Source organism: Hippoglossus stenolepis, chromosome 13, assembly GCF_022539355.2.
Source record: "Hippoglossus stenolepis isolate QCI-W04-F060 chromosome 13, HSTE1.2, whole genome shotgun sequence".
Lineage (NCBI taxonomy): Eukaryota > Metazoa > Chordata > Actinopteri > Pleuronectiformes > Pleuronectidae > Hippoglossus > Hippoglossus stenolepis.
In genome coordinates, this window is record NC_061495.1 from 23584108 (window position 1) to 23608210 (window position 24103).

The following is a 24103-nucleotide window of genomic DNA, read 5'->3' on the forward strand; positions in this document are numbered from 1 at the left end:
CTAAAAAAGTAGGTCCGCTCCCTCATCATAGAGAAGTGTCGAGCGTCACTCGCTTATTAACTGTCTACATGTTGAGGTGTTTTGACGTTCGATCAAATTGTTTCCGTGCTGTAAACACATGACTGAGGCGGGTTTGAGATGAGCCGTCCCACGAGGCTTCACACGCTGGAAACACCAGAGGCTGGAGTGGCTAACTCACACGGCTTTGTTCATATAGACTTTTTATATTTAACTAGACGATGGTGTGCTGTTTCTGCATGAGAGGACGTGTATATGTATTAGAGTACAAACCCACCACCGATACCATTGAAATCTGCCCCTGTACAGCTCAAACTGCTGTTTATTTTATTACCTCATACGAAACAATGAGAATACTAAACTTTAAATCTAATTTCAGTTTACTCCCCACTTCTCCTTAACTAGTGGATTGTAGTTTAACCCATAGTGAAGAATTATCAGTGAATTAAGAACATCACACACAACAGTGTAGGCATTCGATGGATTTACTCAACTGTTCAGTCCCTTAACAAATGGGGGAAATTACATGACAAATTCAAAATCCCACATTACATAGTCATTATACCCACCTGAGGTCAGCCTCAGTCACAACCACACACACGGTCATTCGCTCACACACTCACACTAAGCTCAAACCTCATCTTACCTGAACTTGTCCATCCAGTACGAATCAAGACTTACCACGTGAGGCGCATTGCCACGTTCATTTACTACAACAAAGTTCAGGGACAGAACATCGAGTCTATAGTTGGGAGTTTTCGTGCATTTCACTGTTTTCCCACAGAGTCTGATAAAACAAAGCTCAAGTATTTACCATTACTGTAACGTTTCCTTTTGTAATTGGGGATCAATTTCTTAACACACTCTTTACTTGAGGGGGGTGGGAGCGAACACATCACAGCAAGGCTAACAACATTACATCATACAGGAAGCATCCCCTCTCCTCCGTTACCCACAGGCCCACTTATCATAGACGGGACACATATCCTGCTGAAGGTTTGTGGTTCAGTCATGGGCAGCTTGGTAGTCGAGGCTGAGTTCACTTGCAATGCAGCAACTTCAAATCTACATAAGCTTTACATATCCTCTCTGGACATGCTGCTTTGTTAATGTTTTAGTGACAAATAATATTAGCAGTATCTCAGTAAAAGAAACTGTGGATTTCTATGGTGATCAGATCACATATTCACAGGAAGTAAGGTGGAAGAAACAAACCTGTCAGCTGGATGGGAAGTTAACTTTGAAAGGCTGTGCTGTGATTTGTCACCATTGTGTCAACCACTTCAGCTATTTGATTTAAAAAAAAAAAAAAATTTAGAGCAGGAAAACCACACGTCCACTCCCAGGCTGCACATGAGCTTTTACAGTTAGCTGACCTAGACAAACTAGACATCTTCTATATCAGGGACTGGCATTCTATTGTAGTTTGCTGACATGTAAGAAGAGTACAGGTGCACAGTTGTTCACTGTTACACCAAAATTAAGACTTGCAGGGCAAGGGACGTGTTATAGCATTCTACATCAAAAGTTCAAGTTCCCTAAATATGAAAATAAACTGGAAAAAAAAGCAAACAAGTCCTCTGTGCCATAGGGATGAGAAGGGTGGAGGGAGCACTCCTCTTCAGGGCCAGAGAGGGACAAGGGCCTTCATTGGGACAAGCAAGTTAACACAATGGTCTGTTTGAACCCCTTTCCTCGGCCTTCCTTCAGCACTTCCAAAACGAAGCGAGCGTTCCACAGAGGAGGAGTGGGGTCAAATGATGAAGGAGAGCTGGATGGGAATGAAGGCAGGGCATGACATGTGGACAGCGGGGGAGCAGTTTTATTCAGTGGCCTTGAGGGAGAAGGAGAGCTTGGGCCTGGACTTGCCCTTGCCGAGGATTATTTTCTGCTCCTCCTTCTGCTGCTTCTGACGGTCCTGCTCCAGCTTCATGCGCTCCTCGTGAATCTTTCTCTGTTCCTCTACAATACGCAACTGCTCCTCAGCCTGTCAAAAAACATACAAAGCAAACACAGCATAAAAAGCAAGGTCAGATAAGGACAGAAAAGAATGACATTCAAACAAATGTCCACCAACTGCTGGCAGTATTACACTCTGCTTCTATTTCTATATGTGTAGCTGTTTTCTAATGTTTCAGTTTGTCCAAATCAAGCCTCGCAAAAACACTGTTTTAATCTTACATGGCATACATGCAAACCTTTAATCTAACCATGGCTCATAACCATCAGTTTAAAGCCACTAAACGGAAGACCCCCTTTATATAAAAGATTTGTCTTGAAAGATACACACCTGACCTTAAAAGTGGATAAATCAGACATGGGGGTTCTGTTTTTCTTACTATACCAACTGTACATTTGCTAAAATAGCGAGTGGCATCAGGAATCACCGAATGCGATCAGGATAATTTGGTCAGACAGTAAGTGTGTCATTCAGTGTGTGATCTAAACAGCATGTGATAATGTGTGATCTAAACAGCATACAAAACGATAAATCTAAAAAAAGGAAAGAAAAAAACTAAAACAGCAGCTTTGCTAGTCACAGAGCAGGGCGTACCAGTTTGGCCTGAGCATCGGCGATCTTGCGGTTATTCTCTTCCAGGATTTTTTCCAGCTCCTCCCGCTTAGATTTTTCTTCTTCCTAGATGGGTGACACGGTGCCATGTTAGCGCATGAAAAGATTACAGCCACTTTCTGTACATACATACACACACTTGCCCTCTAATTGTGTCTCACTCTCTCTCGCTGTCTCACAACCTCACACGCACGCACGCACACCGCAAATTCTTTACACCACAGAGAAGTTTGTTTAGCCTCTCGCACATGATGCCTGTCTGGTTGTAAAATAAATAGACGAGGCAAAAAAACCACAAACAATGAACCTTCTATCCCTTACCTCTACTGTTAAACCCTTCCTAAGAATATATAAATCCAAGCCCCACCTAGGGCACTCATTGGATTACTGTGAAAGACATTCAAATTTAAAAACAAGAATTCAAACTGGGGGAAACCCACTCATCACATTCATAAACAGAAAACAGATATCATTGACAGACAATACAATCTAGAGGAAAATACAATTGCTGTTTTTTTAACATCATTATAAGCAAGAACAAAGGATACAAATAAAGGAGGGAATAGTTTTGGCTCACCAATGCACGTATACCTACGCATTTTCCTTGCCTGTGTACCTACACAACTGGTGAAACCATTCGGCATTAAACGGTTGAATATTTACTGTCGTCCGGACTGTGTGGCCCCTGCAGAGACAGAGAAGCGCTCCTGGGGTGGGAGGGAGGGTAAGTAGGTATGGGGGGGTTCTGCCATACCGCGCCCTCGGCATTCCTCTTTATTACTCTGATCTCTGTACTGCTTAGCCTGTGCCTGCAGCCGCAGCATTCTTTTTCTGATTTACCTTCTTTTTTTTTTAACAGTGGTTCAGTCCCCAACAAGGCAATAGAAGAGTGAACAGAGTAGAGTACAAAGAGGTGTCTGTGTGTGTTTGAGGAGGACCGGACCACGGTACACTTACAGTACAGGACACAAGTCACAGATGAGCTGAAAGGCTGCAGGCCAGCTCAGGTGCTAGTTAGGAAGGTGGTGAGTTGTGTTTCCAAAATAAAAACAACACAAATGTATTTACAAAAAACAACAAATTTAGCAGCAGCCCTATAGGAGAAGCAAGTCATGAGTGAAAAAAAAACACAGTACATTTGTTTTTCTTGGGAGAAAAGGCTCTTTATCTGATAAAATGAAAATTTGTATATTAAGAGATGAAGGTTAGACCAGAGAAAGTTCAACTTCTCAAAGAGGAAAGAGGAAAATGTAGTGGTCCATCATTATGTTTTTCAGGGCTGAAGATTCTCAAAATAAGGAATGGTAAAGAGAAAGTAAGGGAGTAATAAAAAAAAACAACGTGTAAACCTGTAAATTGTCTTTGAATTAAACAAACATTTCTACACAACAAAGTTAACTTCAAGGTGAGAGTTACAGAGATGGAAAATGTGTACTCAAACTTCAAAATCCCTCATTAGAGCAAAGACAAAACGGATGCCTATTTGATTTCACTCTTGGCATCTAATTTACTGTTGATCCATTAAAGCTTTGAGTCTGACTTCGACCTTTTAGTTATAGAAAAGCTTTGCTAAAGGTACCGACCACGTCCATAAGCGTATCCAGGATGGAGGGTGCGAGATTTGGTGAGAAGACCGAGTAGTGGCAATGCAAAAGATGGGATAGGGGTCAATTAGTCCAAGTAGGTAAAGATGGCACACCCAGACTACATTTTTCACCCTAATAGTCCCAAGCCACTGGCTGCTCCGTATGCAAGTCGGGGTCACTAGGCTTTAGCTGTCACTCTCATTTATAATACATTACTACTGTTGTATAAACAAACCCCTTTTTCTTAATGGCGCCTGGTGAGGAGGGGCACAGGGTTTGTCAGACAGATGTCTTCATTTACTGTTCAAAAAGGGGAAAAAAGAAGCAAAGGAGCTCATATTAATGTTAAAAAAGCCTGGGAGGGTTCTTTCAACTACTGTATTATGAAGACCAATAAAGGATTGGCTTTCTTTCTACTACCTGAACTGAGAGCCGGCTAATACGGTGCATCAGAAATAAGATTATGTTACATTCTATTAAAAACTTGATTTAAGCTGGTTGTGCATTTTTAGGCAATCAATTAATTTTATTAATATATAAAAATGGCCAGTGACGATAAAATTCAAGTCTCTACAAAATAATTGCTCTTATTAGCAGAGATACTTCAAGGTATGAAAGTAAAAGATCAAACCAAATTAGAGAAGGAAGTCGATTTTGTAACCCAGCCATAGCAAACTCTCACAGGCAGACAAGGAAATCTTGAGTCGCCGAATTTAACAGAGACAATACTCGCATACCTTCATTAAGTATGAAGCATGTGAAACCAAAAGTCCAGTACTTCTAGCTTCCCCATGCAAAAGCTTGAGAGCCTGTTCCCCATTGAGTGACAGATGTTCCTGCACAATGTTTTTGATTTCACAAATGAGAAATTTACAGTTAGACTGATACCTGATTGAGTAGGGCTGGTGCAAAGATCAGCTTGTACAGCCAAAACCCAAAAGATCAACCCAACTACCGAAAGAACTTGATTTTCAAACTTGCATTGTTCCACCTACTGAATATATTATATTTAGGATACTGTGTGCAAATTATTGATTAATTTGAACCAATTCAGGCTTCCAGGCTCTGCGAGTACCCTCCCTGCAGTGAATATTTTTACCATGGCTGGATTACATTTAGAAAAGGGGAGAGGTGGTTCCTCAATCCCCACCATCCCTGCATGTCCCTTAGAAAGTCAGAGCAAGTGACTGGGAGGGAGACAGGGACAAGGAGGTAAGGGGTTGCAGAGATATGGAAGGAAGGGAGGGGCTGCATTCCAAACGACCGAGCGTTACCTCTCTGGCCTTCTGCGCTGCCAACTCTGCCTGCCGCTGCCTCTCCAGCTCCTCTAGAAGCTGCCGCTCCATGATGCGCTTTGCTTCCTCAACACGTCGAAGAACCTCCCTTTCGATCTCGTCCTTCCTCTTCTCCAGCTCCTCCTCAACCCGCTTGGCCACCAGCTCCTCCACTCGCCGTGCCGTTTCCTCCTCAATCAGCTTCTCCTCTATCTCCTGCTGCCGACTGGAATACAGATCAAGAGACAGAAAATGAGAGGAGGGAGAGCAGAAATACAGTGGGATTGTTTACAGGAAATTTAGGCTTGAAACCTATCAGCCTGATCTGGTCTCACACTAGAGACACAAATATAACAAAATTGTCACAGCAGGGCCGACCACAGGGCCATAATGTTGCTGGTTATTGTGGTCACTCCCCATTGATTGCAACAACTCACCATTAGGCCCTGCATACAAAAGGTCCACGTCAGATTTGTCGCCAAGACAAACTGCTTGATTAAATATGTATGATCATACAGACAACTGAACAGGAAGAGGCATTAATTAAACTTCCCCAATGTAAATCTTTCAAGATCTAAAAAGTGAGATTAAAAAATTAGGCATAAAACTAAATAAAATAAAAACTATTCAACCACTTCTGCACCGTTAGTATTATATGATTATCATCATTAAATATATGTATTTAATTTTTTTAATTCTAAAAAATGTACTTGTCCACTTTGATTTGCTGCTCCAGAAACTGAAGGTACACAAGGATTTCTCCTCTCGCTGTGAACTCCTCAGATGGAGTTTTTCGGCCAGCGTTGGTGGAAATAAGGCTGTTACATCATTTCCCTCTTCTTAACTAATGTTTCACGTTTTAGTTTCGCACACAAACAAGCTTTGCACACACACAAAATGTGACTCACGAGATGCAGGACTTCATAGTGGAATATCGTAGTTTTTACAATTCTTACGGTTATGAAACCGCGATTATGGTAAAATCGGTTAATCCTGACATCCCTAGTTACTACAAGGCGTTTTAACTGGTTATAAAATTGGTCATATTTTAATATTGCTGCCTCTTTATGACCTACAACAGCAAATGAGATAATGAAGGATAAAATTTACTTTTTCTATAAACTATTATCAATGTCTGTGATCAGGCTGGATTACTTGCCCACTTGGATGTAAATAAAGAAATATACTCTACAGTGGTAGGTGGGCTGATTTTCATATCTTTAGAATACAACTGGTACATTACTTTTATTAAATTTCTTCTGTATACTTATATCGGTATACAGATGTAAAATGAGGTTTGTAAACAAGTCCAATACTCAATCAAAGTAAGTACACAACAATAAAGATCAATACAATTTTAACTTTGCTGTTAACATGCTAAATGCATGTAAAATGTTCATTGAATAGTTTTTTTCTCTCCACCACCCACATTGTACAGGTAACAAGAAAAGAAATCGAATGCGAGTCAAACAGTCTGTTTTACTTCAAGTGCATTGTGGGGTTTGATATATAAGGCTCCCGCAGCTGACAAAGGTAGATCATTCCCTCTAATGAGAATCTAGATCTTGCATAAAGATACTCATCAGAGTAGGCGAAAGGATTTTGCCGGTCTCTGAAGACCCTTGCCCTCCTCAGAGACCCTCTAAGTGAGCTCCACAGGATCCTCTAAGAGCGTGGATGTCAGATTTCCAAGGAATTGATTGGTCAGTGGGTGGTGCTTTTATACAGGTTTATCTCTTATCTCCAACTTAACCTGCTCCTGAGCAGGTTAGCTGTTCAGCATAAGTTACCATGGTGATTTACCCAGATAAAAAGTGAACGAACTTCGTAGAACGGAAAACTCTATACCTGACGTTACCCCAATAACCGCAAATCCTACTTCGTAGTACAGTCCCCAGGTCTCTGGAAGAGAATGAGAATTACACCCCATTGTGTGACCTGGCTGAACATCACCATTCCAGACGCGTCGATTGAAGTAGTCGGTTGAATGAAAGAGGGATTCTGAGAAGAGCAGAGGAAGACGTGTGTGCCTTTACGTGAAAAACAGGGCCTGTACTACGAGGCAGGATTTGCAGTTATCGGGGTAACTTTAAGATTAGTTCAGGATTCCCGGTACTACGAACCTCTTTCACTTGGGGTAAATCACCATGGTAACTTATGCTGAACAGCTAACCTGCTAGTTAGAGATAAGAGATTAACCAGTATCAAATATCCACCCACTGACCAATCGATTCATTTGAAACATGACATCACCGTTCTTAGAGGATCCTGGGGAGCATCTTTATGAAAGATATAGATTCTCATCAGAGTGAATAAGAAAAACCTTTTTCAGCTACAATTTTGGCTCATACAACGCCATATTCACTTCAATTTTCAGGGCTGTTTAGCTTCACCAAATGATAACCTGAGTTTGTTTGCTTGCTTCATTGTCAACATTTATCCAGTGTTCGTTCTTATAGTAATGTTATTTTATTTTTATCAAATGGCGGCAAAGTTTTATGGTTTATTCCCAGGTGTGTGAACTGATGGGGATGTCAAGCCACCACAGCACAACATGTTGTAGGTTCTAAAGATAATATGCTGCAGCCCTCGTCTTTTCTGGTGTCCCTTCATAAAATAAAAATTCTGCAGTGTGGTGATATTGCTGTAGCAGTGCAACAGACTGCTGTTAGGTGTATATAGGGTGCAAAACTGCAAAAGAACTATGACAAATGCTGAAATAAAAGTAGGTGCAGCCTCACAGATGAAGGACTGCAGTTAGCGCGTGGTATAGTGGAATGGGCAAAAAGTTATGCTTCTGACCAGTCATAGTCACTGTTACCCATTAACATGTCATTCATGACTGACACATGTAAAACCACATTGAAGGTTGGCTCAATTACAGCCCAGCCCAAGTATTCCAAAATCCCAGCCCTTTACCAATCAATTATCAATGAACCTATCCAACTCAGCAGCAAAGTCTGGTGTTGAAGCAGATGGACACCTGTCATCCATCGTACCTACTAAAAGTGTTGTTAAATTGCCCCACACACACGCACAAACTGCACTATGAACAGGAAACACAGATTTGGGTGGTGTGTTTTCAAACTGCTACTGACCACTGTTAACACACAACCTACGTTCCCTGGTTTAAATTTCATCCAGTCAGGTAATGGGAAACCAGAGACCTTACACAACCCAGGACCATGTCCTTCCTTCTCTGCCTGGTTAAGTGGCCCTGTGGCTAATACACTGTAATGAATAAAAAGAGCCACGCAGAAGGCAAGGTGTGGGGACAGGGGCTCAATTCTCAGTTGTCTTTGTGCCTCTGGCTACCACACACACCTCCACAATAGCAGCTTCGCTGACCAACAATAACCAGACAATGATTGTTGCGTGTGGCAAACACTGACTTGTTTTACAATGCAGACTACAGTTTTACAATTATCAGTACATCCTGAAGCAGCTAATCCACTCTGGAATGCACATTCAGATAATTGGTATTTACATTGGGGCAGAATGTTGCTTCAAGGCGATATGACCAACTTGCATACTAAAAGCATCCTTTACTGCATGCCAACAGCATGTAAACCTTTTCAGTTTGTCATTAAATATTTGTACTCAATACCTCACAGTATCAACAATATTTCTAATAAAACTTGCTGTGGCAACACCATAAAAGCTCAATATCAAATAGTGAGGGCTAAAACTGATTACATTATTAGAACATAATATTGAGTACTGATTATTGTTGTTTAACAATCACTACCATATGAAACTCCAATAAAAACTTCATTTAAAAGAATTGAAGCAGTATAAAATTATGGTTCATTTGATAGTTTTTTTACTTTGGAGGTATTCAACTAAAAAATAAGTTACAACCTCATCAAACCTACGCAAATTGTGAATGTTATGACTCATTAGTCCAACGAATTTAGTTTAGTTCGCATTTGTCAATAGCAGAAATAAAAGTGGGGGGTAGGATCTAATTCAAGAGGGGCGCTGGCCCCAGTGGCTGCCTGTTGAGTGAAGGATAATATTCTCCCTTGTAGTCATGGCGCTGTGGAGACGAGCTGATGTTAGCATGCTCTGGCGGCTAGCTTGTTAGCATTGACTTAGCCAGGAGCTAACGTTGTCTGTACAACTGAACGCAGCCGAGCTAGCATTTAGCTTAGCATTTATTGCAGTTCCCTGCGCGTAGGGTTACATATCGTTAAAAATACTTACATCTTCCTTTGTCTTTCCATTTCGGCCTTTCTTTCTTCCTCTTCCTTCCTCTGCTTCTCGTCCAGGGCATTTCTCTTGCTCAGTGTCCGGCCGAAGATGTCGAGGCGCTCCGGCGGCGTGGCTACTCTTTCTCTGCGGGACGAAGTTGTGGTGGATCGAGACCGTGAACGAGACTCTCTGCGCCGGTTCCTTTTAGATTCCCGGGACTTGGAGCGTTTCTTCGTCCTCTCCTTGTCTCTGGACCGCGACCGAGACCGGGTCCGTTTCTTGCTGTGCTTGCTGCTTTTGGAGTGTTTGGAACGGGACGAGCTGCGGCTCCGGGAGCGGCCCATGTTGTCCACCTCCACAAGTCGAGCGCTCTCAAACTGCTGTGTCCTAGCGGCTGTGCACAATATCTAGAAGTCCGTCAAACCTGCTTCTTCTTGAAGGTGTTATCTATAATATCGGACCAAATGGAAGTGCTTTAGCAGGCCTATTTGGGTTAAATAATGATTTGGAAATGGTTATTGTTTTGTCCTGATAACTTGCTATGTAAAGAAAGATGGCGGAATGTCGACTTTAAAGTTTCCCAACAGGCACCGCGGCTGTCGGTATTTCCCGGCGGCCTTCGGCTGCAGTCGGTCTCGTCCCAAAGCTGTCGGTGGGCAGCGTCCGGAGATATCCTATAATCATCGAATTCTTAACGATACTATGTGATTTGTTTTACTATATATTTGACATAACGTATAATGATTTCACCAGTTAGTGACAAGTATCACAAAAATTCAGCTCAGCGTCCCTGAAAAATCATGAATAAAAGTCAGGATTTGATACGCCCCGATGCAGTAGGTGGCGGTGTATCCGCTCTACTACTAAAGTAACACGAGAAGAAGCTTCGTACCTCAGCGTGACTTTACCATGAACAGTGGAGTGTTAAGAAATGTAAGTTGGAATGTTGGAAAATAAAATATTGAATGTTCCAGTGCTGAATTAACATAATGCATGCTGGTTGGAAATGTTGTCCCACCGTTTCCAGTACTGCAGAACGTCACCATGTCACATGACATTGATACATCACTGGAGCAAGACGTATGTTTGTTCTAATCTATGTTTCAATAAAAGAGTGAGAAAAAATTACGTAAAGGATAACAATACAACCTAAAAGAGCATTACTTATCTTCCACCAACAAACCCCGAAACAAAAGTTTTTTTTAAGCTGAAAATTAAAACTATAGTTTAAAGTGTGAAAATAAATAACTGCCAGAAGGATTATTGAGCCATTTTGCCACGCCCATTTCAAATTACTCCAGAATACGTACATTTTTACCACTTTAGATTTTTCTGCAAAGTTTCATGAGTTTTCAAGCATGTTTAGGCCCTCAGAAAGCCAATTCATTTGCCTGAAAAATAATCATTACAATTTCAATAGGGCCTCCGCACTGTCGGTGCTTGAGCCCTAATTATGGATCTGAACTTCATAGAATAAAAATCTAAGACATGTCTTGCTTTTCTGTGAAGCTTTCAGTCAATCAGTTGTGTTGTAACATGAGTTGCTGCAGCTGAGAAAACAACTGACCGTCTGACTGTAGCTGTCTTGTCCTACGATGTTTCAGGGTCATGTACTGTGTTTAGTCCGGCATGCATCACATCGCATCAGCACTCCACAGGCCCACATGGGGTGAAATGCACCTCGTATCAGGTATAGATAGAAGCAACCCACATTGATGACGACGACAGGACGTACATATGTCAAGTCTTTAGTAAGATTAACACATTCACACATTCATACAGTTTTTTTTCTATGTGGGGTTCAGTATCTTGCCCAAAGATAATTCAGCATGGGGAGGATCGCTCTACCCCTCAGCCACAGCTGCCCCAGAGAAACCGATACGAAACCAAAACTAAGATCAGATCAACCAGATAAAATGTAAACAATGTAACAAGGACATGAAGTTTGGCTCAGATTTTCAGGTGTGAAAACACCCTTACTTTCTCAAGATGAACAGTTGGAAAGAAGTGAATAAACAGAGTATTAGACAGTATGAGTCTGTGCAGTCAGGGTGTGGAGCACACCATGATAAAATGTTTGCATTTTGTGGTGAAAAACTGTTAAAATATTTGAATTTTTTATGTTATGGTGGAATATTGCTGCAATTTGGCCTACTGCAGTCAGAGGATTTTCCATTCTTTTTCACACAGTGTGCAATTGTTAGTTTTTTCATACAGCATAGGTAAGTTTGCACTTAAATTAGTTTCGATCCTATTGAGCAGAGAGTTGTAAATTAAATTGAATGAGTAACACATTGGTGCTGCAGTGTGTTTTGGTATTGAGATTCCTTTGTGTTTATATTGTAAGGTAATCATTTTCTTTATGGCCCATTAACAATGTTATACTCTTCACTATCATTTGGCTATTATCAAGTGCACATGAATCACTGTGTAGACCATGTACAATTTAACCTAATGAGTCAATTGCAATGCATTTTATTTTTGATTTTGGACTGAGCCCAAGAGAGAAGAGAAGAGAGAGAAACCCAACAGTTCCCACAATGAGTAGGTAACTTACTTGGCGGCACTTAGGAACAACATGTAAAAACCTAATGTATGTCTGGATTGTGCAGAAACATCTGCACTTATTCACCAACGACACTGTCAACCGAAATGACCCTTTGAAGTGTTACTTGTCAGGTAACTCAAGAAACAACCGAAACACAACATTGACATTATAAATGAATCCACTAGCAATGTGCGCTTGCATCTATGTGACTTTCCAAATGATATGTTGGGCTGTAGTGAAACAGGTTCAACCTATTTTGTCTCAAACCTCTGCATCAGCATACATTCCAATAAAAGAGAAGGGCTGGGCTATTTTTCATGCAGAGTGGATATCAGTGTGAACACATGTGTTACTTTGCTGTCTTTAACATCAAGCAGGGCAGAACTACACTGATTTCAATTCTTATCCCTGTTTGACCTATATTTAACTGTGTGTGTGTCCATTTTTAACTATTGTATTAATGCACTGACAGGGGCTAAAATTATGCTTTTATCTGAGCTTGTAAAAATAGCGACAAGAGCATCAGATAACCAACCAAAGAGAGAACAAGGGGAAAAAAACACAACTTAACAACGACACAGTCCTGCACAAAAAGATTGCCTTCCTACTCTGGCAAAATGAGGCCATTGTGAGGAGTCTCCCCAGAGTGCTGTGCTCAAAATAAACTGCCATTACTTTATTTAAAAACACATAACTCGAAAGCCTAGAGAACCAACTTTAAAAAGGTCACATCAGTCAAGCTAAAAATGAAAGTGCTTCAACTTCAGAAACATTTTTTGTCATTACCTTTTTCTTATTACCTGCAGCTTACAGCTTCTTAGAGTCTAATTTTAGAAGAAAGAAATCATTTGTTCACATGGAGTATATCAAGAATACTTTCAGTTGCTTAGTAATATAATGGTTGACAGTTTCATACTTACAAAGGGCTTTAATGTAGAGTAACTGTGGATTCATCTGCAAGTCTGTATAGTGTGTGAGCACCACCACAGAACATGCATTTCGTCAGAATTAAAGCAAGAAATTATGTTATAACGTTACCAGAAATTTGAGGGGAAGGTCTTGGTTCATCTGTGGCTTCCTTTGCCTGCCCTCACTCTCTCTCTCTCCTTTTTATTCCACTTCCAAAGGGTTGATTTTGTGTAACTTATGGTTGTCTTATATTTTAATGATCCAAAAAGTCTGTTCCTGGAGATGAGCGGAATATGCATTAAAGTGGCAGAAACGTCCAGTTTTGCTTGTGTAACAGGAAGTGTTTAAAGCTGCTTTTGATAATTAATAGAGGTGAAGAGGAAAAGAGTTCCAGTGCGGCTCTGGTGTGAAAAAATAAGCTGAATTGGAGAACCAGTGGATCGTTAAATGAAAGAATTTGCAGAGCTGCTCTGCTTTGGGGCTAAGTGGTTTGGGATGAATGTAGAAGGAGAAGCAAAAACATGAGCGGAGAAGATGGGGCGTTAGAGAGGGATTCAAAGAGCACAAAAAGCAGGTTTCGTGTTTCTCTAATCCTTATTTGAAAGGATGCCCTGCGAAGATAATGTCAGCAGAAACACTCTGGATATGTTGATGTCAGTCGAGGCTTCAAGGTGTATGTGTCAATGAAGTAACACCTATTCCTTTGGTTGAAGAAGTTTTAGCCAAACTGATGACATGGAAGAACCACCAGGATTCTGCCTCAGCACCTTGTAACTACCTCTGTGTATGAAACAAATTCATAAATGAGCCACTTAGAGCAACAGGCTTATGACAGCCTGCACGGAGTTTGCCAAACAGCATTGAAAGGACTCTGGGAGCAGAGTGGAAGCAGAGAGGAACATTCACTAACCCCTACTCATATAGAGACAAAAGGAAAAAATGCTTTGAGACACTACTCAGGTCATTTTCTCTCTGGCATTGTTGCTGGATTATGACGTACAACAACATCGGCCAGTGGAAAATCCTGTAATACATTTTAAATGTTTTTTTTTACACCTAGTATTAATAGTTTTAGGTTAAAAACATTAAATGACCATTTTTGACAATAGAAAGGAACTTGTTTGCTGCAGTTTGTGCTGTGATGCTCTGATTTGTCTCATACAGGTTACAAAAACTTAGATGCATCCCTCACTGCAGTAGTGGAAACACAAGTATGCTGAGGGGAGCTTCTACTGATCCCAGCGGCATCTATGGATTTAAACTAACCTCAATAATCTGACTTGTCAATATAATTCCAAACTGCAGAGACTCAAAAGGCATTAATGAGTCTGGAAAGTGTTACAGTTCCCCCTCTACCAAATCCCTTTAAAGTGATTTCAGTAAGACAGGGTGGGAAACCTCTTTATCAAGGACCATTTCAGTTTTCATCAAATCCTTTGAGGGCCGTACTATTGAGCACATATATCCCACCAGTCTCTCCAATACAATGGCTGGAACTGCTTGTCCCTGGCACATGTCAGATGGTTGTGATGATGATTTCAGCAGATTTTAACCCAAATCCTCACCTTTGGTAGAACCATGCATAGCTTGTACAGACAGTCACACCTCCCTTGCTTCAAACTCCGCACACAGAAATAACTTGTTGGGCCTTATTAATTATGCCTTTTGTTTCATTGCAGGCTAAGGTGAAAAACTGGAAATTTATTGCAGTTCTTTTCAGTGTTTTTAATTTGCAGATTTCTGTACTTTTTGTATTTTTCTTAGTTGCTTTTTGTACTTAGTAATTACATCACAGGCCAGATGGAATTGTCTTGTGGGTCATATTTAATGTAGACGCCCCCCACCTCTGCTGATAAATGCTCTAAGAATTTCCAATGTATATCTTTATGCACATGTAACATTTCTTAATTTTAGTATTTAGTTTGATCAGTATCGAACAGTCCAAACCTTAAAAAAAAATGTATTTTATATTTCCTGCCCTGTGGCTACTCTTTAGGGGGGAAAACACTTAACAAACACAGGATCTCTTTTTAAGAGCCCTGCCACATTCTCACATTGTCATGTGGATGGCCCAGGGGAACACACCCCTGCACCCTATGAGAAGAGTTCTTTCATGAGGCAGAGAGGCAGACAAAGAGGGAGGATGATGTGAGGTGGAGATTTAAGGAGAGCTGCGATAGAAAAGACATTCAAAGTTTGTGTGTGTGTGTGTGTGTGTGTGTGTGTGTGTGTGTGTAAGTGTGTGTGTGTGTGTGTGTGTGTGTGTGTGTGTGTGTGTGCGTGCTGGTGGTGGTGGTGGTGGTGGTGGAGTGGTGAGCAGGGAGACTGCCCATGCTAAAGCACTGATCAGTGATCAGGGAAACACAATGAGTCCTCACTCACTAGACACTTATTACAGCTTTTCAGTACTGTCTTTAGTCAGTCTTAGTATAGGACTAAGCATTCTGGCTTATATTTTCAATATTGCAGAATTTATGCATATTGGGTAGTCAATTTTGGTGTTGAGAAAAATTATGTGGGTGACATTTAAAATTGATTTTATATTAAACCGTTTTTATTTAACTTCATTTGAGTGGAATAGTTACATCCATATCCTTTATCTCTGTACCAGAAACACTAGCTGGTGTATAGGAGGTTACAAATTCTTGTTGCCAGAGTCATTGAATTATAAAGTGCTTGTGAAATTATAATCTTATTGGCCATCGCAACAGGAGCAGAAAAGTCTTAGAAAGTTGCAATTTTAAATATATTTCTGCTTGGTTACAATTAGACTGAAAGTTACAACTACACTTTCCAAAATGAAACTGTCAGATGAAATAATGTCAAAGTTACTTGCATGATTTGTTTAGCTAAATATTCTGCAAGAAATAAGTTTTTATGAAGCGTGATGAAGGAGCTAATGAAAAATAGTCAAAAGGTTTAAAGGGACAAGCCCAATGACTGTGTTCTTCTTCTGCTGTCTGATTCGAAATACCACTTTCATTTAACGACACACATTCTCTGCTACCATGTGAGCCTGACTGTCTCCAGTAAACCCCTGACCCGATGGCCATCCTAAGAATGACCATTACTTAAGAACGGGCCATCATGACGACGCACTTAATTGAAAATCGCTAACCCTGAAAAGAGCTCCTCATTCACTACAACCACCATATGTCTTCCTCCTGACGATTTGTTTGTTTCAAGGCTGGTGAAATGCTTGGGGCCGCCTCACATGTGACAACCATGTCCCCTTCCTCTTAAGAGTGTAATTAAGTGTTAGCGGAGCTTCACAGATGACCTCTGCGACAAAAGATTCTGAGGGAACTTGGCTGTCACCACCACGCATATGTGACAAGCGTTGGTCAATGCAGAAGATCATCTTTCTTGAGGGGCCTGGATGAGAAGAGGACAGGTGATTGTGACAGGCCAAACGGAGAGGTCAAGGGTTGGGGTTTGAAGTATTGGCAGGCAGGTAAGCTGATCTGGTTTAGCTCTTGTCTCTATCTTTATCTGAGATGAGCAGTCTGCTTCTCGTCTCGTCGTAATGCATTACCCCGGAGGTCCCTGTCTTCCCTACAATTCAGAACTGAAATGAGCAAAGGTTTGTTATCCGAGCAAATATCAGGCAAAATTAAAAACTGTGAGTGAGTGAGAGAGGGTGGACCAATGTGAAAGATCTATGAAAGGGTAAAGGATTGACAGGAACATGAGCTGCTCTCTGTGCCGATGCACTGGGTTGCCTGTGCAGGCTGCAGTTATCTGTCAAAACATGGGAAAATACAGAATTTGACTTAAAAGACTCTCCAGCACTGTCTCTGACATGTCCTTTAGCCTGTGGGGAATGAGATTTACTCCTGTAACTCTTTCATCTCCCCTCTTCTCTTTCTTCTTGTGGCTGCTTTTCTCCCACATAGTACACAGAGAATGAGTGTATGCAATTCACAGCATGGGAAAGAGAGCGCTCCTGAGAAACTGCAAACAGGACGGGAGACACATCCATCACATGTCTCAGCCTGCCACCAAAGACGCACGGCTCACTATTCACTTTCCGTGCTTGCCACTGGTCCCAACTTAAACAATGGATGTTTCCTGAAGACTGGGGTCACAGTGATATTAGTGTGTGAAAGCTCTAGAAACAGAGAACAGGAAGGAGCCAGGGTCTTACTCAACATCCAGCCATCACTCAAACGACTTTGCTTCAGAATCCTACACAATAAGAGATCTGCTGTCATACTAATACACCATTTCCTCACTCAACACTCATCATCTTAGCATAAGGCAAAGAAAAGGTGCGGCTCTCTCGTTTGCTGATTTTGAATATTGTGTGACTCATTTCAATTAGCACAGTAGAAATACACCACAAAGATTTGTATCTGTTCACAGGGCGGAACAACTTCAGCTCTCAGATATGCACTTTCTGGCTGCTGTTAAGGAATCACTTTATTCTGACTGGCATAAGCAGCACATTCACTCTCCAGTAGAGGAGGGGAAATTATTCCTACCAAGATAAAATCACCAAACACTGAAGGCTTCAGACTCAATCTATTAGTTTGACATCTTTAGAGCAACAACAAGTGTGAACAAGGTGTTGTGCCCCTCAGGCTTTGTCAGGTTTGTGCCACTCGTTGCCTAGTTAGCTCTCATTTAAATCTGCTGTAAATAAAATGAAGGTGCTCTATCATTCTCACAAAGCAGTGACAGCTGTGACAGTTAGTGTGAATCGTTGCGTTTGCCTCCTCATGCAGATCCACTCACACCATCCAATCTTTTGGACATGGATCTGGAGAAGAGTTCAGGGAGGATGTGTTTGTGTGCCACCTCACATATGTGTGTATGCTTAGGTCATGTTCACCTCTCCATAACAAAAACACAGACCTTACATGCATTTCATTATGCCCATGAAAGGGCCTAATGCCATTGGATGTACAAAGAACTGTGTCTTCACTTTTATAGTTTCCCGGCTGATTGTCTCACTAAAGCATATCTAAGAGAGTTCTGTTACAGGCAAGCTTTGAAATTCTGAAAGCAGGAGAGAAATTGCTGACATATGTTGACATACTCATCTGAGTTGCCTTCTGTTACTTTAAGTTCATTGCAAAGACGTTATACTCAGAATTCTTAACTTGGGATTTCACTTTTTACTTTGGAGCATCATCCAGGTATAAGGACAATTCTGTTGAACCTACTGGGAGAAAATGTCAAGTTAAGAATTGATTGATGACAAACATTTTCATTTCCTGTTTCAAGAGGTGACATTTGGCTTGTAGTTATCTTCAGGCCTGGACTCTATTCAAACAAGAGACATTTCAGACAGATCTGATGATGTTGGGCCAAGTTAGGACTGTTTGTTGTTTGCCAATTAAACCACACTGTCAGATGAAAACACAGAAACTTCACAATATAAAACTTCTCAACATTCTATCATCAAGGTCTTAAGAGTTATCTGACTAAATACAGGCATTATCTGAATAACCGAGTAGAGGTTGCATGGAAAAGAGTACAGTCTATAACTTCCTGTTGCCGGTAGGTGGCGCTATGACTATAATTCAAAATTAAACATGTCTTCAGGGTCTCATCAAAAGAACAATAAAGTCAAACCAGATTTCCTTTTGGGTTAAGGGTAGGGCTTAAAGAGGCTTCTTACGTCTCAGTTTGCTAGACGCGCCTTAGAAATTTCATATATAGTACGAAGTTAAAGCAGGGGGCTTTGATGTTTAAAAGTCTAAGGGGCGCAGTTAAGCCAATTGGCCAAATTTGTAAGTTTAAGCATGTTTCGATCTTCAGAAATAAGTCAAAAGACAGAAAATAAATTATACATTAGGGTTCCCAGACCTTTCAGTGCTTGGGACTAATAAGCAGCAGTGACTGGTGCAGCAAGTGTTTTTCCTCTCAGGCTATTGCACATTTTACTGACCTTCTTGTTAGATTTTGCTAGGCTATGCAACATGCGAAGAAGACTGCAGACATTACTCAGAGCTCGAAAAATAACTATTTTACATTGTGTCTCAGTTAAACAATTAAAACAAACCAAATGGTCTTGGGACTATGGCTACTATTGAAAAATGTTCTGCCAAAAGCACAGCGTTCTGCTCTTAGCTCCAATCTGTGCCTCTCATTAATTACTGTACAGTCATACTACATCCACATTAATACCTTTACATTTTCAAAACCATGTTTCAGAAATGATCTCCGTCCATACTAACACACCTGAAAACACATTTCACTTGACCTTCACGCACAGTGGTCATGTCCGGGCTACAACAGACCATGCAGGGTAAGACCAGGGATTTCTTGATGCTGAATAAAGACAATGTGGAACGGTTTCTGATAGCAAGTTTCAGCAAAACTGCTTGTAGTCTAGTTGTGAATGATGAGACCCAATAAGGAAGCAGGTATCTACATCATAGCTTTCTAAAGTCTCTGTTTCTGTCTATCCTGACTAAAACGCAGCCCTGCAATTTTCAAAATAAAAAAGGGCTAGCAGCATTCCAAATCTCTTAGTTTTAGGGGCTGAGAAATTCTGGAGTAGATTTGACACCAGGCATAAGTGTTGCAAAAGTGACGTGTTTTATTGTAGCATGAACAGCTTTATTTATCTTAAAACGGTTGGCTCTGTAACTTTCTGGAGCAGTGAATTCATCCTAATTAACCTCTATCTATCAGTGCTTCTTTACTTAGTGCTCTTTTCAGTGTAATTGGCCAGTTATGCTGGCATACACATCCCTTTCTCTCTGACTATGGCTCTGCGCCCACACAGAAAATCAAAAGAAATCAAGACTTCTAATTACTACACTCATTAGTCCAAGTACAAAGAGTGCACCCTGATGGAGACACCAAAAAATTGAAACGTTTTTTTGAAATAATAATTATTTTGTGATTTTGATCATATTGTCTGTAATGTGCTACAATGCTACGATACTATAAATCAATAAAAACTGCAGGGACATTACCCGTCCATGACATGACTGCAGATATGGGGCGGAGAATGAATTGATGAATGTTGGTCTCCCAAACAGTATTTACAAATACATCAGTCATGCAATGTGGATTAGACAATTTGAGCTGTATGTGTGTGTGTGTGGTCCAGGTATTACTCATGTACATTATGGGGACTGGTCTTCCTTATGTGGACAAAAAGCAAGTCCCCATAATGTTAATATAAACATTTTAAGGGGAAGGGGGAGAAATGTTTTAAGGTAAGGTTATGGTTAAGTGTGTGTGTGTGTGTGTGTGTGTGTGTGTGTGTGTGTGTGTGTGTGTGTGTGTGTGTGTGTGTGTGTGTGTGTGTGTGTGTGTGTGTGTCTGTCCTATCTTTGTAAGGACCAGTTTGAGGTATAAGGGTCGAGATCAAGTCTGTAGTTGTCTTTTTTCAGATATGGATTATGTTCGAGGGAACATAATATGTCAATGTGTGTGAGAAGATGAAGGGGAAGGCTTGACTGTGTGATCAGGGCTTGTTGTTTGTGTTGGGTTGTGTTGTGTTTCTTTCCCTTTTGCTAAAGCTGTTTGTCTGATTGTGTTTGTTTTCATTAACCCTGTCCTGTTAGAGGGCATGGAGGACAGTATTGATCTGTCATGCCGAGCCACCCACCCAACCTGCAATCCCATAAAAAATTGGAATCACAGCCTTGCAACATTTCCTGGAAAGCTGAGCCACACCTGACCGACCCATGGGTTTTGGGTGGGCATGTCACTACAGGCCTGGTTATATACATTTTTATACAGCCTGCTCAGGTATAAACACTAAGTGGTTCAAACTATCATCAACTATCATAGGAATCTTATCTTATCTTTCCATCAGTATAGTTCTTCCAAATCACACAAAAACACTTGTTATATTTGAGCTCATATTCCCTGACTGTGAAGAGTTAACCTGCTCTGTGACACCCTACAACTCATTTTCTCACCTCTGCCTGTGTTAACTAAATGCACTCAGCAAGACCAGTATGAGCTTGTTACCAATTTAAATATACGGCTTCCTCATTCCATCAGCCCATAAAGATTCCTATCAGAGGTTAATTGTGGTTGTAAATAACCTCTAGCTTTCAGCTGCCCTCTTTTCTTACCCCCACCAACACACCACCCCCACCCTCTTTCCATCACCCCCATCCCATCCATTAAGTGACCGATGTCCTGATTAAGGAGAGGGTGATTGATCCATCATATCCATCATGCAGCCTGTCTTCAGCACAGTATGGTGTCATCCTTTTACCACTTTGTGCAGAATTCTAACCTTTGTAATGCACGTGTGTGTGTGTGTGTGTGTGTGTGTGTGTGTGTGTGTGTGTGTGTGTGTGTGTGTGTGGGGGTGTGTGTGTGTGTGTGTGTGTGTGTGTGTGTGTGTGTGTGTGTGTGTGTGTGTGTATGCATGTGTGCATACACTTTTGCCCTCTCTATTCCCATGTGAGAGTGTGACAAATCTAATTTGGTCATCATCATCAGCAATGGTGATCTAATTTGTTTTGTATATGATTTTAAGTGCTAGGTGCCACCATATGCTCATTGTGTGAGAGCAACTGAAGTTGAGGGAATGTGATATTTTGTGTTCAGCTATCAAACACAGTCTAAGACGTCACCAGGCCTAAATAGAATTTCCCTCTTTCTGTGTTTCCCCCCTCATCCATCTCATTGACAGGGGCCGAAACAGTAGCCCTCCCTTGGCTCCTACAGGCCCCTCAGATAACAGTAGGCCCTGTCTGCTACACATGGAGGCCTTGTCCACTGGAGAAAGCCTGTTCACAGTCGGATTAACTTGTGGGACACCCCACTGTCGCTGAGTTGACCTGTACATTGACCTGATTTGAGATACTCGGCCCCACACCTATTTGCCTAAGACATTTTCACAGCTATAAATGACACTCATATCAATAATTTAACCATCCTGTTTGCTGTTAGAGTAACCAGGAAATATAGGAACTTACCTGAATTACCTATCTGTATCACAATATTCATACTAGAAATTATATATATTTTCTAAACCCAACTAAATTACTACAATCGTTTTGCACAATATAAAACCCCTTCCATATTCCATTCCATATTGAAAAACAATACATCTTCCCTCATGCAGTTGAAGCTCTAAGTGTTTACATGGACAGATCTCAGTTTAATCTTAAATATCATATCAGTAGCATGCAAATGCATCTTCAATCAAGTTCCTCCATACAGCAGGAGGGGGTTCAGCAGGGTTGATACCAGAAAACCCCGAGGGCTGGTAACATCAGGTTGTCCCTGTTCTTTTATCCAGACAACAGCAGTGGAGGAGCCACTGCCTTTTATCACATTCATTGTGGAGCTAGCTGCTCCTGCAAGAGGTGGCTTCCTTTGTTAAATGCTGGTGAAACACCAGAGCTCCCTCTCCATGGCACAACTGCACTGAACTGTCTACCTTTAAAACAATACTTAAACCCCACCTCTTCACTAATGTACTGTTGTGTATTTTATATTGTTAGTTATTAACTTTTTTTGCTTTTCCAGTTTGGGTTACAGTGTCTATGAGCATTGTTAAAAGCGCTATATAAACAAAATGTATTATTATTATCATATATAATAAATGTGGCTCAAAAAAGGATTGAAAGAGGAATGGAAATGTTTTTTTAAAGTTATTTTTAAAGAGTTGTCAGCCCAAATATGTTGAAGTTGAATTAAGCAAAGTAACTCCATGTACATTCTTAAGGGGCATGTGCACCAGAAAACTTGCTCTTATAACAAATTAAAAAAAAAATCCCGCATAATGTTTAAAACTTGCAAAGTGGACATCTAATTGGCTTTCCCACACTTTTTTATGGCTTTGAGAATAATTTCAAGACAAAGTGTCATCATTTGAAACAATGTTTTTAAGGAATGATTAAGTTCTCATGAGCTCTGAAATAAATTATTAAATATGATTCTTTCAAATCTAATGTTAGATGTTAAAATAGACCTCAGAATTAGAATGATGGAATTGATGAGAATCTTTTGTCACTCTCTCTCATAATGGTCATCAATCAACACATCTGATATCAGCAGTAACACCTCTCTCCTGAAACACATAAAACTGTTCATCCAGACCTCTGTCTGTGGCTACATCCATATTAATACTTTTTCGCTTCAAAACTGTTGGCTCTTTATCAGCAATAATCTCTATCCATGCTAACAAACCTGAAAACACGTATCACATGACCATTCATGTGATTGTATACTATGCTGTTGGTTGCTTAGGTGTGGGAAATACTACAAACAGTGTTATAAAGTACAAGCAGGGGTTGTGTTTCTTGGACCGACAATGAGGAGGAACTGTAAGTGATTTGTCTTCACTGCTGGTAGTCGAGTCAGGAAGCATCATCATTTTGGAGTCTTCAAACTAAAATGGTTCCACCAGTTTCCAAATCTCTCAGTTTTAGGTGCTCGAAAATTCTTGGGTAGATAATCAATTACTTTTATTTGTGTAGCCCATATTCACATATTACAATTTGCCTTATAGGGCTTAACAAGGAGTGACATCCTCTGCCTTTAACCCTCAGCACGAGTAAAGAAAAGAGAGAGCCACATGTGAGGGATGGAATTCAACGCTGTCATCCCACCACATTCAAGCCCTGGGACACACACTTACACAGCCACATTCTACATACACACTGGTAAATAAAGATAATCTCCTCAGTAACATTCTTGGGATCATCCTGCCTCCACAAAGAGAAGTGTTGTAAAATGTCCTTAAACTGATCCTCAATCATGGGAAATGTCTCTGCAACAAATATGGTAATTTATTGCTCAATAATTAAAGTTGATCGAAAATTAAAACATGCCTTTGATCAAAAATGTAAAGGGTAACCTGTCATTATTTAGTCTAACAGTTACCTAATTAGTGAGCCAATGCTGTGGGAACATTGAATAACAGGCAGTGCTACAGTGAATACACTTTCACCATCTGGAGTGTGACAATGTGTCTCTCGTTTTTCTCTGTGATTTGAGATAGCCACTTACCAGGGGGTAACAGCATGCCAGGCATTGGACAGCTGTGTCTGTCTCTCATTTCCCCTCT

At 40.8% G+C, this 24103-nt stretch overlaps 1 protein-coding gene across 1 annotated transcript; it reads right to left on the reverse strand.

Annotated features, from left to right (window-relative positions):
- Positions 1-489: 489 nt before the first annotated feature.
- On the reverse strand, positions 490-10228 carry arglu1a (arginine and glutamate rich 1a). The gene is made up of 4 exons (XM_035174021.2): positions 9657-10228; positions 5451-5676; positions 2573-2656; positions 490-2005 (listed from the first exon to the last, which is right to left on the reverse strand). The coding sequence occupies exons 1-4, from the start codon at positions 9986-9988 to the stop codon at positions 1841-1843; spliced, it is 807 nt and encodes a 268-aa protein (XP_035029912.1). The 5' UTR covers positions 9989-10228; the 3' UTR covers positions 490-1840.
- Between the last annotated feature and the right edge of the window lie 13875 nt (positions 10229-24103).

Bases quoted from the DNA above. Each gene is read 5' to 3' on its own strand.
- arglu1a (XM_035174021.2), bottom strand. From the start codon at position 9,988: ATGGGCCGCTCCCGGAGCCGCAGCTCGTCCCGTTCCAAACACTCCAAA. The intron at 5,677-9,656 runs GTAAGTATTTTT...TCTGTATTCCAG, and splicing joins ATGGAAAGACAAAGGAAGAT to TCGGCAGCAGGAGATAGAGG. The intron at 2,006-2,572 runs GTACGCCCTGCT...GTTTTTTGACAG, and splicing joins CCGATGCTCAGGCCAAACTG to GCTGAGGAGCAGTTGCGTAT.